We start from the raw sequence: 17696 nt of genomic DNA, 5'->3' as shown, positions 1-17696 counted from the left end.
ACAATATTCAGGCTTGGGCTCATACATGGCAAATAACATTCAGACCATAACCATTGCCAACAACAGATTGTTTAAATGCCTTCCTTTGACATTCAATAGCATTACCATCATCAGCTCCCCCACCATCAACATCCTGGGAGTCACCATTGACTTAACTGGACCAGCTAGATAAATACTGCAACTGGAAGAGCAGGTCAGAAGCTAGGGCCGGGATTTTATCTGGGCGACAGGGATCTTGACCTCCAGCTAAAGTGCCACCGAAAACCCCACGTCACCCCTTCTGTGGGAGGCCCGCCAAATCATGTGCCATTAGCACTTAAGTAGACAGTGATGGCTTCCACGGGACCAAGAAGTCCCACCCTCTGAGAGCTGCTGGCCAATCAGAGGTCGGTAGCTCTATAACTGAGCAGTGACACAGTGAAGATGGTGACTGCTGCTGATGGAGCACCCACCCGAGGCCTAGGAGGGGCACTGGACGCCAGCCACAGGTAGGTCAGGATGGGAGGGGAGGGGTCTCGAAGGGTGGGGGTTGCAGGGGAGCGGGTTGTAGGGGGGTCGGCAGTAAGGCAGGTGGTTGGCTCTCAGCGGCCCAGCTCCCCCCACTCCCGATGCCGGGTCCCTTGTTTAGGCACTAAGTGCCTTTTAACGAGGGATGCCCCTCACCCCTCTGAAACACCCCAGAGCCAGCAAGCAACACGCACGGTTTTTCTTACTGTGCTCCCTGTGCGGCGACAGGCCCACCGCACCCCCACCCCCCTGCTGGGCACCTCAACGGCAGCAGGATGAGGCCCTTAATTGGGCATTAATTGCTCACTTAAGGGCCTCAATTTGCAGCGGGATGAGAAGGCCATTCACACGCCTTCCCCCCCCGGACTTAATTTTGTTGCAGGTGGGAAGGTGGCAGGAACCCCCCCTTCCCTTCCCCTGCCACCATCCCATCCAATTACATGCTAAAATCTATAAGGAAGTGGCAACGAGACATTTAGAAAATCATAATATGATTGGGCAGAGTGAACATAATTTTATGAAGGGGAAATGTGTTGGAAAACATATTAGGAGTTTTTTTGAGGATGTAACTAGCAGGTAGATAAAGGGGAACCAGTGGATGTAGTATACTTAGATTTCCAAAAGCCATTCGATAAGGCGCCGCACCAAAGATTGTTACACAAGATAAGGTTTCATCAGGTTGGAGGTAATATACGAGCATGGATAGAGGATTGGTTAAAGGAGAGAAATCAACAGAGAGAAATCTGCCCTCTGCCCTATCACACACCTTCCCTTTAGTTTATTTATTTAGAGATACAGCACTGAAACAGGCCCTTTGGCTCACTGAGTCTGTGCTGACCATCAACCACCCATTTATACTAATCCTACATTAATCCCATATTCCCTACCACATCCCCACCTTCCCTCAATTCCCCTACAACCTACCTATACTAGGGGCAATTTATAATGGCCAATTTACCTATCAACCTGCAAGTCTTTGGCATGTGGGAGGAAACTGGAGCACCCGGCAGAAACCCACACGGTCACAGGAAGAACTTGCAAACTCCACACAGGCAGTACCCAGAATTGAACCCGGGTCGCTGGAGCTGTGAGGCTGCAGTGCTAACCACTGCACCACTGTGCCACCTCTCGCCCTCCCCCCACCCCCGTCTCTTGCTCAAAAACTTTTCTAACTTTTGCCAGTTCTGATGAAAGGTCACAGACCTGAAACATTAACTCTGTTTCTCTCTCCACGGATGCTGCCAGACCTGCTGAGTATTTCCAGCATTTTCTATTTATATTTAATTAGATTGATTCCTGGGATGAGAGGGTTGCCCTATGAGGGGAGGCTGAGTAACTTGGGCCTTCACTCTCTGGAGTTTAGAAGAATGAGAGGTGATCTCATTGAAACATACAAGATTCTGAAGGGCTTGACGGGGTAGGTGCTGAGTGGCTGTTTCTCCTGACTGGAGAGTCTAGAACACACAGTGTCTAGAACACACAGAGTCTAGAACAGAGTCTAGAACACACAGAGTCTAGAACACCGGGTCTAGAACAAAGGGGTACAGACTCAGGATAAGGAGAGAAATTTCTTAAAAGGGTGTGAATCTTTGGAACTTTGGAGTGGATATACACTCGGGACATGGGGCTCATGCCCACAGCTCTGCTCCATGGGTACGTCCTCTACCCACATGGCTCAGTAATACAGAAGCTGCATAGAAAACACACAACACTCCCAGGAACAAGCACCCCAAGGAGCAGAGGAAAAGCATGCATTTATCCACCATAAGGTAGCTTTGAAATGGAGCAGGGCTCAGAAGGAGACTGATGGTAGGGAGATAACTGGATTAAAAGAGGGAAGAACAGCAAAGCAGGAGTGGAAATATTCCATATTTGGATTCCTCTTCCCCAGTCCCTCAATTCCTTCCATATTCAGGAGATGCATCCAATACTCAGAGATCCGAGCTAAGCCCAGCTCCTCTGGTTCCACAACGTAACCAGCCAGGCCCAGTATCTGATCCCTCCCCTACTCAGTGTACAGTCCCAAAAGACCCCTCCCCTGATGTACAATCCCAATAGACCCCTTCCTCAGTCTGTGCACAATCCCATTAGACTCCACCCCCAGTGTACAATCCCCACAGATCCCAGAACTAGTCTCTGAACAATCCCAATGGACTTCATCCCCAATCCATGTACAATCCCAAAAGACCCCACCCCCAGTGTACAATCCCAATAAACCCCTTCCGCAGTCTGTGCACAATCCCATTAGACCCCTCTCCCAATGTACAATCCCAAAGGACCACTCCCTGAGTCTGTGTACTATCCCAATTGACCCCTCCCCAGTCCGTGTACAATCCCCACAGACCCCAGAACTAGTCTCTGCACAATCCCAATGGACACCGCCCCCAGTCCATGTACAGTCCCAATAGAACCCTCCCTCAGTCCTTGTGCAATCCCAATAGACCCCTTCCCCAATGTTCAATCCCAATAGACCCCTTCTCTAATGTTCAATCCCAATAGACCCCTTCTCCAATGTTCAATCCCAATAGACCCCTGCCCAGATTCCTTCAAATGAAACTGCAAAATCCAATCATTTTGTATATCCCACATGTCTCAGTTGACGCAAAAACAGGAATTGAGCCGAGGACAAAGGAGTCTGTGCCCAGGGTGTGAAGTTCTCTCAGCTGTGTTTCGGTCAGTGTTTACCTGGCAGAGTCGGCTTGCTGGATCTCCGAGAGCTTTGCTTCAATCAGACAGAGCCCTAAACACAAAGAACACTACATTAATGAGAGAACGTACAGAATCTGCTTCTGCTGCCATTTCAGGCACTTCATTCCAGATCACCAACAAATCACTCTTTTGCCAATTACCTTAAATCTGTCCCAGTTCTGATGAAAGGTCACTGACCTGAAACGTTAACTCTGCTTCTCTCTCCACAGATGCTGCCAGACCTGCTGAGTGTTTCCAGCATTTCTGGTTTTTATTACCTTAACTCTGTGTCCTCTGGTTACCAGCCTTCCAGCCTCTACCAAAACTGATCATTTTGAACACCTCAATCAAATCTCTACTTAACCATCACTGCTCTAAAGAAAATAACCCCAGCTTTTCCTGTCTCTCTGATGCTGTGGCTTCTTCTATATTCACTTGAGAGCAGACGAGACCTCAGTTTAACCATCAGTTCAAAGGGCTTTTCTCCTGTCTGCTTTTTCGTCACCTTCTGTACAGTGTGTTTGATGCTGCCTGGCCACAAACTGCCCCTACCCCAGATAACCACCCACATATCTTAGCAAGTTAAAATCAACCACATTGCTGTGGGTCTGGACTCACATGCTGGCCAGACCAGGTAAGGACAGCAGATTTTCTCCCCTTAAGGACATAAGTGAACCAGATGGGTTTTTACAACAATCCAGTAGTTTCATGGTCACGTCACTGAGATGAGAATTTTATTCCAGACATCTATCTAATTAACTGAATTTAAATTCCCCAGGTGCTATGGTGGGATTTAAACTCATGTCTCTGGATTATTAGTCCAGTAACATAACCACTGTGCTACCGTACGCAGGCTGTTGTAGGTCCACAAGCATCTCCACACAGTCAGACACTGGGAACAGAACATGGGGCCTTCCAGATCAGCTTGGCTCTATGACACACCAGGTCTGGCATTCACACACCAATTTAACAGTAAGGTATGAGGCTTTGGCATGACCGTCCCCCCTCCCCCGACCTGCCCATTGACCACTCCCCCCAGAAACTCTTGTACCTGGGAATACAAAGATGAAGCAGGCAGCCAATCCTCCAATCACAGAGATCACCTTGCCAATGTCTGGGATGAAAAGAGCCAAGACCAGCGTCAAGAAGAACCAGATCAGCGTCTGTAGCACCCGCCGCCGTCTCTCACGGGACAAGTTCACCTCCTCACCTCCACAACGAATCCAAAAGCCCTCAATCACTGCCCTGGATTGAAGAAAGAAACACAAAGTTAGACCAAGAGAGGGGAGGGGGGAGGGGGAGAGGCGGCCCAGAGAGAGAGAGGAGGGAGGCAGGGGGCCCAGAGAGAGGGAGGAAGGGAGGGGGAGAGGCTGACTTACACTGAGAGAGGCTGACAGACACCGAAGATTCAGCTAATTGAGTCACTCCCTGGCCCCCACGTGGGTGCGTCCTTTAGATAGCCTGATGATGCATTAGGCCCGTCTATCACCAGCTCACACGAGGAACAACCACTTGGACCAGATGCTGGGGACAGATGTGTGCCCTCGGGGTCTGTACCCCAGCTATAGCCTTGTGTCTTTCCCCTTCCTGGCCACCTACTCACCAGCCCCCCCACCCACAACCTCTCCTGCTTGGCCACTCCTGGCAGGGGCACAGCCCCGAGGACACTTGTTTGTCCGACTGGCCGTTCTGTGTGTCTGGAAGTCAGTGAAACTGTCTCCCACGCTCCCCGCAGTCACATCAGGGAGCGGACACGCGACCTCCATTATAATGGGTCAGGCAGTCTCCTTAGATACTTCCCCCATCCCCCACATCAGCGTCAGACCCCCCACATCAGCGTCAGACCCCCAGCTCAGAACAGATAGTTACACAGGAGGAATTCCATCTTAATTCACCCACCCACAGAACCTCGGAACTCTTCCCTTTTTGCATCCAATTGGTTCTTGGACGATTCCAGGTTTTACCTGCATGTGTGAACAATTGTATATCAAGATTTGCTGAGGTTGTGTGGATGGGAACTGGAAGTTGTAAAGGGACAGAGACAGACTAAATGAGTGGGCAAAACTGTGTAAGATGGACCTCAATGGGGGCAGGTGTGAGGTCATCTGCTTTGGATCCAAGAAAGAGATTTGAATATTTTCTAAATGATGAGAAGCCGGGAACTGTGGAAGAGCAAAGAGATTGAGGAGTCCACAAAAAGCTAATGAACGGCTACAGAAACAAATCAGAAAGGTGCTGCAAATGAATGGGGTCCCTTTCTACTTAATTGGCCATTTTCTCTGGAAATGGAAGCTGTTTGACTACAGGGAGACCACCACTAGCATTAACCAGTGTTACGACCAAGGCGGGAGTAATGCGCTGTTAATTCAGTCCCACTTCTCCACAGGTCACAGAACATCAATAATTCTTCCCACCTATTTGTCCTCCAGATTAAAGCATACCAACCAGGTTTCTTTAAACAACATTAATTATTTATTAGAAAAAACAATAAGTCTTAACCACTAATGAGATAAATCTATATTTATGAAAAGCTCCTTATTTCCCTAAACCTCATGCACACATACACATACACATTCAAAAATACCGGTTAACCAGGGAAAAAGGATTTTGGGTTTACAGCTGTTTCATAAGAATAAAAGGAATAATAAAAATTGAGTATGTCACGTTCTTGTAGGATGTTTTCGCTTTGGTGAGGTGTCCCAGAATCGGATAGTTGGATGCCAATCAAAGTCTCCCCAGGCGAGGTTGATGAACAGTCTGTGATGGGTTGGCGTCCAAGGCAATTTGACTACAGCAGGTCTTACATAGGTCTTTCAGCAGAGGTTTAACAACAGGTCTGCTTAGGACTCACAACAGCAGTATAGCAGTAGAAATTTCCTTCAGATTTCAGATCTCTTAAAATACAGGAAGCAACAGGATTCTTAATGCAGGGATTCTTCAGAGCCAGGAGGCAATAGGAATCTGCTACCTCTGACATACAAGGATTTCTTCTCTAGAGATACAGTCTTCCTCTACAGATAGGGTCTTTCTCTCCAGGCAGGTGTCATGGTCCTGTAGTTTTTTTTTTGGAAATGTGGTTTGCCTTTAAGGCTTGCAAGGGATCATTATTGTTTTAAGAGACAGCAAGCCTCAGGAGTTATAGGAAGGTGCATTTTCATTGCCTTAGAAACAGCCATTTGGAAACTGCGATTCAAAGGGTGCATTCTCACTACCATAGAAACAGCCACTGGGATACCAAGTGGAATCTCATGCGATACATTTGTTACAATTCAATTTTGAACTGGCTTTCAGTGGAAGACAGTTCGTTCCAACAGAACACACAGAGACAGATGATGACGATATCACCTGGAAAAAGAGCTCTCAACAATTTAAACTGAAGGAAGAGGATTTTAGTCTGTTTTATTATTATCTCTCAAAATTCTAAAAAAAAAGTCAAGCCAAAACAGAGATCTCTGGTCATTTAAATTGAAGAACGGGAAGTTAGACTGTGACAATCTTTTATTCCTAAAAAACTCTAATGTCAGCTTGATTTCATTGAAAGAGTTTGCAAGTCGTTAATTGTTGAAATTCGCTGGAGAAGGAAAGCAACATTCTGTGAGGACTTCAAGCAACACTGGACTGTAAATTTGCAAGGACTCTATTTTTTTCTATTTTAAGTGTTGTTTATATCTACATAGTATTTAAGAATTTAGTTCTTCTAATTAAAGAGTTAATTTGTTGATTTAAAGACACCTGGTTTGGTTAGCCTCATTGGGGGGGGTTAATAGATGGTAGAATTTGGCTGGGTCTTTCTTTAATGGAAAGTTTTAAATGATATGTTAGCTGATCTGTGGAGTTATGGGATTGAATTAACAGTACGTTGGTCCCACCACAATCAGAATCGCATATTTTGATCGGGGGCTTTGACTGGAGCGGTCGGTCGTAACCTATTTATTGGGGGCTCATCCCGGGATTTGAATAATATATTAATTGGGTTTCTGGATTTGAATCATATCTTTATAGGGGGCTCACTCGCAGTTGAATTATATTTAATTCGGTGGCTCATGTCTGAGATCAGAATCAGAATAATCTGGAGGGCTCACATTTGGAATCATAGTAATTACTCATCTCTGGGATAACATATTTAAATTGGAGTCTTGCGTTTGGCATCAGATTCATTGCTCTCGAGTCTGGGATCTTATCAATTGGAAACTTGATTGTTGGAATCTAAATCTGACACCAATTACAAAGAAATTAAAAGAACCAGGTCTCTTGTATAATAAGGTTACAGTCTATATCATTGCAATGGCATTAGTGGTTGTAGCAGAGTTTTTGGGAAAGTAGACTGTTTCCTGAGTGACTTGATAACTTTAACTAAGAACAAATTAAAAGAATTGGCAGTGAAATTGGGGTTGGAATTGAAATCAGGTGCCAAAAAAGCAGAGATAATTGACATAATAGCCGAACATCTGGAATTGGTAGAAGAAGATGATGATGGCAATACAGATGAGGGGCAATACGAGGAACAAGAAAGTGAATACGAAAGACATGAAGGTAGTAGGTCCGAGAGTGATGCAGTGGAATTGGCTAGGATTCAGTTAGAAATGAAAAAAACTGGAGCTACAGCAGGAAAAACAATTAAGAAAACCTGAACTTCAGAGAGAGAGTGAAAGAGAAGAGAGGGAATTTAAATTAAAAGAGATGGAACTAAGACAAAGGGGTAGTCTTAAATCCAGGGAAAATTCGGATCAGGAAGAATTTGAATTTAGATCAGGACCCAGCGGGATGTTGTTTAAATTTATACAGGCTCTTCCTAAGTTCGAGGAAAGGGACATAGAGGCATTTTTCATATCTTTTGAAAAAATAGCCAAACAGATGAAATGGCCGAAAGAAAGCTGGACATTGCTCATGCAGGGCAGGCTGGTAGGCAGAACTCATGGAGCTTATGCCATGCTTTCTGAAGAGATTTCTGCAGATTATGAGATGGCAAAAAAAGCTATTCTCGCTACGTATGAGTTAGTCCCTGAAACTTACCGTCAGAAGTTCAGGAACTTACGGAGATTGACTGGACAGACATTTAGAATTTGAGAGGGTGAAGCAAATGAATTTTGACCTTTGGATATGGGCATTAAAGATAGAAACTACATATGAGAACCTTCGAGAATTGATTCTCTTAGAAGAGTTTAAAAACTCCATTCCTTCAGTAGTGAGAACTCATATAGATAACCTGAAAGTTTTGAAAGCTAGGCAAGCATTAGAGATTGCTGATGATTTTGAGCTTGTGAATAAGCCAACCTATTTTGTCCATCAGAGAAGGATAGAAATTGGGAGAGTGAAAGGAAGGCAAGTAGCCGGGGACAAGAAAGAACAGATGGGAATGCCCCAGGATCACCTCCTCAGGTCAGAAAGGAAGGTGCTGAGGGTAGAAGTGAGGTTCGCAAGCTAAAGTGTTATCATTGCAACAAAACGGGTCATCTTTGTTCAGAGTGCTAGAAATTGCGAGGTAAACCCATAGGACTTGGGACGCAAAGTTAGTGCAGAGGAAAAGACTGTGACTGAGAGTATAGCAGACCAGGCTATATCTTTAAAGACAGCTGTGAATGTGAAACCAGATACGAAAACTAAGAGGAGTGTAGAGGTTAAGAATAAAATACCTGAGAGTTATAATTAATTTTTGTCAAAGGGGAGAGTAACTCCGTATCCTGTAAGCGAGGCAGGAAAACCTATCATTATACTCAGGGATACAGGAGCAACCCAAACACTCTTGCTAGGGAAAGAGATGATGTTTCCACCAGGGAGCGCCTTGAACACTAAAGTTTTAGTTGATGGAACTGGTGGGTGTGTATATCCGTACCTTTGTATAAAGTACGCTTAGAGAGTGACTTAATAACTAGTGTAGTAACTGCAGGTGTTATCCACAGTTTACCAGTAAAAGGAATTGATCTACTCCTAGGAAACAATTTGACTGGATCAAAAATATCAGTTTCTCCTATGGTTACAGAGGAACCAAGTGAAATTAAGCAAACGGAGCAATTACAGGAGCAAGTTCCGAGAATATTTCCTGCACGTGTAGTTACCCGAGCAATGGCTAAACAGGATCCATTGTCGGAGGTAAAAGGGTCACTACAAATAGATAATCAGGCATCTGAAACCTTATTTGGGGATTTAGATAATCCAAATGAGATGTTTAACAGATCGTCTATCATTGCAGCACAGCAAGCTGATCCAGAGGTCTACCAAATAGCACAGACGGCTCTGTCAGAAGCTGAGGTGAAAGGAGTTCTGGAAGGCTATTATATGGCAAATGGGGTTTTGAGGAGGAAATGGAGACTGCCTCATAGACCTGCCAACGAAGACTGGACAGTTGATGAACAGATAGTGGTACCACCTAAATATCGCCAAGGATTATTAAAGTTAGCACACGACATTCCTTTTTCAGGACATAGAGGAATTTGGAAGACCTAATCACACATAAGCAAACATTATTACTGGCCATTATTACAAATGATGTGAGACAATGTTGTAGGGCATGCCACACCTGTCAAACGGTGGGAAAACCACAACCTACCATAAAACCAGGGGATGAAGTATTAGTGTTGTTACCGTCACAGGGAGAACCATTAAAAGCACAGTTCAGTGGCCCATATAGAGTGATCAAAAGAGTGGGTAAAGTAGATTACTTGATTGACACCCCTGATCGACGGAAGAAGAACCGGTTGTATCATTTTAATTTACTCAAACCATATTACCGCAGGGAGGAGGATAAGCCAGTACAGGTATGTCAGGTAATCGGGACTGTGGAGAAGGAAAAGGATAGTAAGGATGAGGCAGAAGTAGGCCTAGGGAATTCTCAGATTGAACCTCCAACAATCTAATCAGCGAATGCAGAATCGCTAAGAAAATTAAACAATAGGCTTTTACACTTAGAGGCAAAACAGTGTGAAGTCCTAACCAGGGTTTTCCCAATGTTTCAAAAAGTTTGTAGGGATAAGCCAGGATGTACAACCTTAGCCACACGTGATGTGGGTATAGGGGGAACCATTCCTTTAAAACAACATCCTTGTTGCTTAGGTCCAGACAGGCAGGCCCAAGTGGAAACAGAGGTACAATGCATGCTGAAGGGCAGCTTAGATGAACCTAGTCGGGACAACTGGAATTCACAGATGGTCTTGATGACTAAACCTGGTGGGATGGCTCAAACTTGCATAGACTCCAAAAAAGTCACTGTGGTAAAGAAGGCAGACTCCTATTCAATTTTTATTTAAAGGACTGCATGGGCAGAGTGGGCAACACAATGTGTCTTAAAGAGACAGATGGGTTGGAAGGATATTGTCAAATTCCTTTGACACCCCAGGGTAAGAAAAAATCAGCTTCTGTTACACCGGACAGGGTTTTCTAGTGTCAAGTGATGCCATATAGGTTAAGGGGTACTCGAGAGAGAATAGTGAACCCAGTACTGGTCAGTGCTCCTAGCTGTGCAGTTCACCTGGCTAAGGTGATGGACAATAGGGACACTTGGAAGGAAAATGCAAAACAATTGGAAGACTATGCTTGTAAATTTGAAATGGGTTAATTGGAACAACCTTTTGAAAATTTAAAGACCAAATGTTCTGGTGGAACGTATTACTGTAGTCTAAATTTTTTTTTAGAAATGTGTATTAAAAAAAGTTAGTGTTTTTCAATTTGTATTTTTTTACCCATTGTAATGAAACGCATTTCAGGAATGGCATTTTATTCTGCTAGGGGCGGAGGTGTCATGGTCCTGTAGGTTTTTTTTCGGAATATGCGATTTGCCTTTAAGGCTTGCAAGGGATCAGTATTGCTTTAAGAACCAGCAAGCCTCAGGAGTTATAGGAAGGTGCATTTTCGTTGCCTTAGAAACAGCCATTTGGAGGCTGCGATTCAAAGAGTGCATTCTCGTGACCATAGAAACAGCCACTGGGAGTGAGTCTCATGCGATACATTTGTTACAATTCAGTTTTGAACTGGCTTTCAATGGAAGACAGTTTGTTCGAACAGAACACACAGAAAGAGACAGACAAAGGACACAGCTGTGATGACAGCACCTGGAAAAAAAAGCTCTCAACAATTTAAACTGAAGGAAGAGGACTTAGTCTGTTTTATTATTATCTCTCAAAATTCTAAAAAAAAAAGTCAAGCCAAAACAGAGATCTCTGGTAATTTAAATTGAAGAACGGGAAATTAGACTGTGACAATCTTTTATCCCTCAAAATCTCTAATGTCAGTTTGATTCTACTGAAAGAGTTTGCAAGTCGTTAATTGTTGAAATTTGCTGGAGAAGGAAAGCAACATTCCGTGAGGACTTCAAGCAACACTGGACTGTAAATCTGCAAGGACTCTAATTTTTTTCTATTTTAAATGTTGTTTATATCTTCATATTGTTCAAGAATTTAGTTCTTGTAATTAAAGAGTTAATTTGTTGATTTAAAGACACCTGGTTTGGTTAGCCTCATTCGGGGGTTAGTAGATGGTATAATTTGGCTGGGTCTTTCTTTAATGGAAAGTTTTAAATGAAATGTTAGCCGATCTGTGGAGTGGCGGGATTGAATTAACAGTGCGTTGGTCCCACCACAATCAGAATCGTATATTTTGATTGGGGGCTTTGACTGGAGCGGTCAGTCGTAACACAGGTCACAACCAAATTTCAAATGCCTGCTCTTTGTACAACTCATTGGTTTTTAAATGTGTCCAAAGCAAAAGCAAAACCTTCCCGAGCTAATCACATGACCAGACAGAGCGTCTCCCTGTCATTCAAAGTGTTGCTCTGAGCAGGTCAAAACCCCTGGCTGGTTTCCATGAAACTGTTTACTTTCCTAGTCTTGTATACATACAAAACGTTCAGCAATTTGCAGGTGTCCATGTCCACTGAAAATCTTTTTAGTTTTTTAAAAACACACAGCACTCTAAGATTTTAGTACAAAAATAAAACCTCTTGTAACACCAGTTACTATGGAAGTAGAATATTAATGGCTTCTAACTGAGCCAATGATCAGTTGCTGCCTGCTCGGCAGACAACAGAGGGATTGTAAGTGAGCAGCCACCCACCCACACCACACCACCCCCACCCCCACCCCCACCTATCTCGTGCCAGTGACCAGTCTTCACTCCAGTCTGATCTAGACTGTTCAGGCGTGATGTCAGGAAGCACTTCTTCACACAAAGGGCAATGGAAATCTGGAACTCTCTCCCCAAAAAGCTGTTGAGCTCGGGGTCGGGTGGGGGGTGGGGGGGGGGGGGGGGGGGGTGGGCGGGGAGCGGAGAGGTGGGGCAATAGAAAATGCCAAAATTGAGATTGATAGATTTTTGTTAGATAAGGGTATGAAGAGTTCCAGAACCAAGGTTGGTAAATGGAGTTGTTACAGATCAGCCATGATCTAATGTACAGGCTCAAGGGGCTGAATGGCCTCCTATATTCTGAGGCCTGATTTCAGCAGCAAGCAGTTAAAGGTGTTGATACCAAGGACTGGCCGTAGCTAACGGTCCTTTGTCTTGTCTCCCCTATTCATCTTGTTCCCCACCTCCACCACCCCCTTTCCTTCTCCTAGGTCGAGACAGAAGCCTTACCTGCCGCAGAAGTGGAGGATGGGGTAGGATGTGAGCACACAGAGGATGATGAAGGCCCGGGCAATGGTGACGGAGATATCGGTTGACGGGTAGGACAGCAACACATCAACATTCACATTGGAGCCAAACGTCAGGAAACCGCAGACTCCTGGAGGGAGACATTCCATCAGGGAACAGCAAGCTGTGGGGCCCACAGGCCTTGGGGACAAGTACTGTGAGCCCTTTTAGGGTCAGATTGAAACATCCTGCACAGATCATTGATACACGGGTACTTCAATTAAAAATAAAGCATACAATCAGACAGACCAAAGTCAATGATGGGAATGGATATGACTTTTTTTCCTTGTTTATCACTCACCCTCCCACTCTGTCCCAAGACAGAGTCCCAGGACATGTGCAGCACGGGTTAGATACAGAAGGTTATGTTAAACCTGTATAAAACACTGGTTTGGCCTCAACTGGAGTATTGTGTCCAGTTCTTGGTGCCACACTTTAGGAAAGATGCGAAGGCATTGGAAAGAGTGCAGAAAAGATTCATGAGAATGGTTCCAGGGATGAGGGACTTCAGTTATGAAGATAGATTGTAGAAGTTGGGACTGTTGTTTTCCTTAAAGAGAAGGCTGAGAGGTGATTTGATCGAGGTTGTCAAAATCACGAGGGGTCTGGACACAGTAGATAGGGAGAAACTGTTACCACTCGTGAAAGGATCGAGAACGAGGGCACAGATTTTAACTGACGACATGAGGAAAAACATTTTCACCAAGCGAGTGATTAGGATCTGGAATGCACTGCCAGAGAACACGGTGGAGGCAGGTTCAATCGAGACATTCAAAAGGGAATTAGATAGATATCGGAAAAGGAAGAATATGCAGGGTTATGGAGAGAAGGCTAGAGAATAGTACTAAGTAAATTTCTCCTTCGGAAAGCCAGTGCAAACATGATGGGCCAAAAGGCCTCCTTCAGGTCTGCAACAATCCTGTGATTCTGTGATTAGATTTAGTGATGAGTGGTGAGCCAGATTTAGTTAAGAGCCTAACAGTGCATGAACATTTATTTAATAGAGATCATAATATTGTGTTTAACGTAGTGTTTGAAAGAGAGAAACGTGAAACAGCCACTAATATTCTAGATTTCAGTAAGCATAACTTCAATGCAATGAGATAGAGATACTGTACACAGTAAACTGGGCAAACCTGTTAATGGGTAAAAATACCAGTGGGAGGTGTTCAAAACGAATTTAATGTGGTAAAGAACCAGTTAATACCCTAAAGGATAAGAGTTCTACTTGCCTAAACAGACAACCATGGACAATTAAAATACGAGTAAGAGACAACATAAAACTAAAAGAAAAAGCATACAAAAATGCAAAAATAAGCATAGATTCTGGTAAATGGGAAAGATACATAGAGCAGAAAAGGGTGACAAAGCAGACAGTAAGAGGCGAAAAGGGAGTATGAAAAGAAACTGGCAAGGATATCAAAATCAACACAAATAAGTTTTACAATTACATGAGGAAAACGAGGGTAGTCAGGAGCAACATGGGGCTCCTTGAAAACTGATAATGTTGATATTGTCAATGGAAATAAGGAAATGGCAGGCATGCTGAATAATTACTTGGCGTCAGTACTTAAAGAGTAGCCAGACGTCCCAAGGAAACTATTATTGGATGACAGACAGGATTCAACAAAATTAGTGGCAGCAAAACAAACAGCAATGAAGAAAATAATGGCATTAAATAGCAACAAATCCCCAGGACCAGATGGTCTCCATCCCAGGGTTTAAAGGAAGTAGGTGAGAACATTGTAAATGCCCTAACTATAATCTTCCAAAGTTCCCTCGAATCGGGAATGGTTCCTTCAGATTAGAAAATTGCACACTTCATTCCTCTATTTCAGAAAGGTGAGAGAGGGAAACCAGGGAATTATAGACAGTTAGATTAACATCTGTTGTCAGGAAGTTGCTAGAGCTCATAATTAAGGATTGGATGACTGAACACCATGAAACACTTCAGCTGATCAGTCAGAGCCAGAATAGATTTGTAAAGGGTAGGTCATGTCTGTGAATCTGTTTGAATTTTGTGAAAAGGTGATTAAAGTAGTGGACAGGGGAATGTCTATGGATGTTACTTACATGCGCTTTCAGAAGGCATTTGATAAAGTCCCTCATAAGAGACTGTTAGCTAAAGTTGAAGCTCATGAAATTGAAGGAAAATTATTGACCTGGTTAGGAAATTAGTTGAGCAGCGCGAGACAGAGAAGGGATAATAGGCAGGTACTCTCATTGGCAGGATGTGACTAGTGGGGTCCCACAAGGATCAGCGTTGGGGCTGTAATGAGTTCTTTATGTTGTCTGGTGCAACATAAATGAGATGCGTGGAGTCCAGTCATGCTGAAGATTTCTAACAGGTTTATTAACAGCTAAACTATTATACATAGTACAGAGCAATCTATTTACAGAACCTTCATCTGGGTGTTACAGTTGCAGAGTGACCCTGGCTTGTGGTCACATGACTACATTCTGGTACTTAGCTCATTAGCATACTAAGATCTGAAAGGGGCATCCTACAACATCCCCTTTCTTTCCAAAGATAAGCCTCGTATGTTACAAGTAAAAACACATCATATCAGATAACATCAAAATTTGTTATACGGGATATAGGTTATAACATTTACAAGTATAGAAGCTGAAGAGTCCATATATCATTTCAATGGTTTGACAACTCTTCCAGATGTGGTTATGGTATAACCTTCTGGGGATGTGGATTTTACCCTTGGCTGTTTTTTGTCTGCAGGCATGTTGTCAATGTGTTAGTTGTTGTCCTGTTGTTCCATCACACCCTCATCGTCGGAGTGTGTTCTTTCGAGTCCACTGTGCTCAATTGGAGTAGTGCACACTTCGCTTAACTGGTTTCGGTTCCTTCTCAACACCTCTCCGCTAGATGTTGTAACGTCGTAGGACCAAGGCTAACTGCATACTTTGGATACCTCTGCGGGTAACCATGTTCTCATTGAGGGGTGTATGACCCTGACCTTTATTCCTACGTATAGTTGAGGTAGTTCTGCCCCTGTGTGTCGGTCATGTACCATCTTCATTCTCCCTTGTTTTTTGAGCAGTGCCTTCTGCATCTCGGAGAATTTGGACAGATGATGGCTTGGCAGAGTCGTCCGCACTTGTCTGCCAAACATGATCTCTGTTGGTGACGGTAAGCCCATATCCATAGGTGTAGCTCTGAGATGGAACATGGCAACACGAAAATCTTGTTTCATTGTCTTACACTTCAGGATAAGTGATTTGACTGAACTATTTGCTCGGCAAGACCATTAGACCTAGGGTAATGTGGTGAGGATGTCACATGATTTACGTCCCATTTGGCACACATCTCCCTGAAAGGTTTGCCTATATAGTGTGGCCCATTGTCAGAAATGATTTCTTCAGGTGCACCGAATAAACTGAATATGGCACTCAATGTGTCTACAACGACTGAGCTTGAAGTGTCTTTACCTGTCTGACAATTGGAAATTTGGAAAAATGATCAGTGACTAAGATAAAGTCATCTCCATTCACGGAAAACAGATCAGTGGCAATTTTGGACCAAGGAACTGACGGAATCTCATGAGGATATAGAGGTTCTTTGTGTTGTTGTGGTGGTGGCTCTGGCACGCCTCACACATCCTCACTAACCTTTCAATGTCACTGTTTATCCCTGGCCAGTAAAGAGTGTTTCGTGCCAGTCATCTTGTTCGCTCTATGCCCATATGGCCTTGGTGAAGTTGTGAAAAGATGTCCTCTTGGAGAGCTTTGGGCAGAATCACTTGTTTTTCCTTGAAGATGACGCCTCTCGAGATACCAGGTTCATCTCCATAAGGCCAAAAGCATGTGAGGCTTTCTGGCACCTCTTTTATCATGTCAGGCCAGTCTTCTATGATGACTCTCCACAGTGGCTTCAGTGGTGGGTCATTGGCTGTTTCTGATTGTAGTTGGTCACATCTATGCTAATCAAAATGTAATAAATCGATTTTGATCACATCTTCCACCTCGATGTCCATGCTGTCCACTTGTAGATCCCGTGGAACTTCTTCATTCTTGCTGGGGTTTGGCAATCTGCTTAGCATCTCCGAGGTGACCATTTTGGTCCCTGGTTTGAAGCAGATGTCGAAGTCGTACCCCTGTACTTTTGCTAAGATTCACTGTGGTCGAGGTGGTGCACTTGTCAATGGTTTGCGCCAGATCATCTCCAGTGGTTTGTGATCAGTTTCCACAGTGAACTGCTTACCGAACAGGTAGGTGTGGAACCTTGTGATCCCAAACACCAGAGCAGGTGTTTCACACTCTATGTTTGAGTAATTGGACTGTGCTGAGGATAATAATTTGACCCGAATGCAATGGTTTGCCATCCTGAAGGATGCACGCTCCTAGCCCTTTCTGTGAGGTGTCGACTTCCAGGATTGTCTTCTTCCTTGGATTGTAGTACTGCAGGGTGCAGGTTTCTGCTGATAATGCTTGGTTGAGAGACTCAAATAGATGTTGAAGTTTCTCCTGCCATACATATGGTACGTCTTTCTTTAATAGCTATCGCAGTGATGATGCTTTGTCAGAAAAATTTGGAATGTATGGTGCCAAGAAGTTGAAAAATCCAAGACATATCTGGAGATTTTCCTTGTGGGGTAGACATATGCCTTACATCTTCGATTTTGCCTGGGTCAGGACGGATTCCACAAGTGGAATAGATGGAGCCAAAGAAATTGATCTGACTTACATTCACCTGGCACTTCTTGCTGCTAAAAACAAGCCCTTCGTGACGATCTACTGTCATCAGTGAATGAAGATTTCGATCATGTTCTTCCTTGGTTTTGCCCATTACCGCAATATCATCAGCAATACATATACAGTCAGACATGTTTTCTATAATTCTGTCCACATGCTGCTGAAACAGATCT

The 17696-nt window shown here is 44.0% G+C and overlaps 1 protein-coding gene across 3 annotated transcripts in view; it reads right to left on the bottom strand.

The window, feature by feature from the left end:
• slc38a7 (solute carrier family 38 member 7) overlaps positions 1-17696 on the bottom strand; it is a 63884-nt gene that overhangs the window by 5721 nt on the left and 40467 nt on the right. For all 3 annotated transcript variants that reach the window (XM_068049808.1, XM_068049809.1, XM_068049810.1), the window contains exons 8-10: positions 12760-12907; positions 4247-4440; positions 3193-3247 (exon numbers count right to left, since the gene is read on the bottom strand). In XM_068049808.1, coding sequence (XP_067905909.1) covers positions 3193-3247; positions 4247-4440; positions 12760-12907 — 397 coding nt within the window. The remainder of the gene's footprint in view (positions 1-3192; positions 3248-4246; positions 4441-12759; positions 12908-17696) is intronic.

The sequence above is a fragment of the Heterodontus francisci genome, chromosome 17 (assembly GCF_036365525.1).
Source record: "Heterodontus francisci isolate sHetFra1 chromosome 17, sHetFra1.hap1, whole genome shotgun sequence".
In the NCBI taxonomy this organism is placed as follows: domain Eukaryota; kingdom Metazoa; phylum Chordata; class Chondrichthyes; order Heterodontiformes; family Heterodontidae; genus Heterodontus; species Heterodontus francisci.
This window is presented reverse-complemented; position numbering and strand designations above follow the sequence as displayed.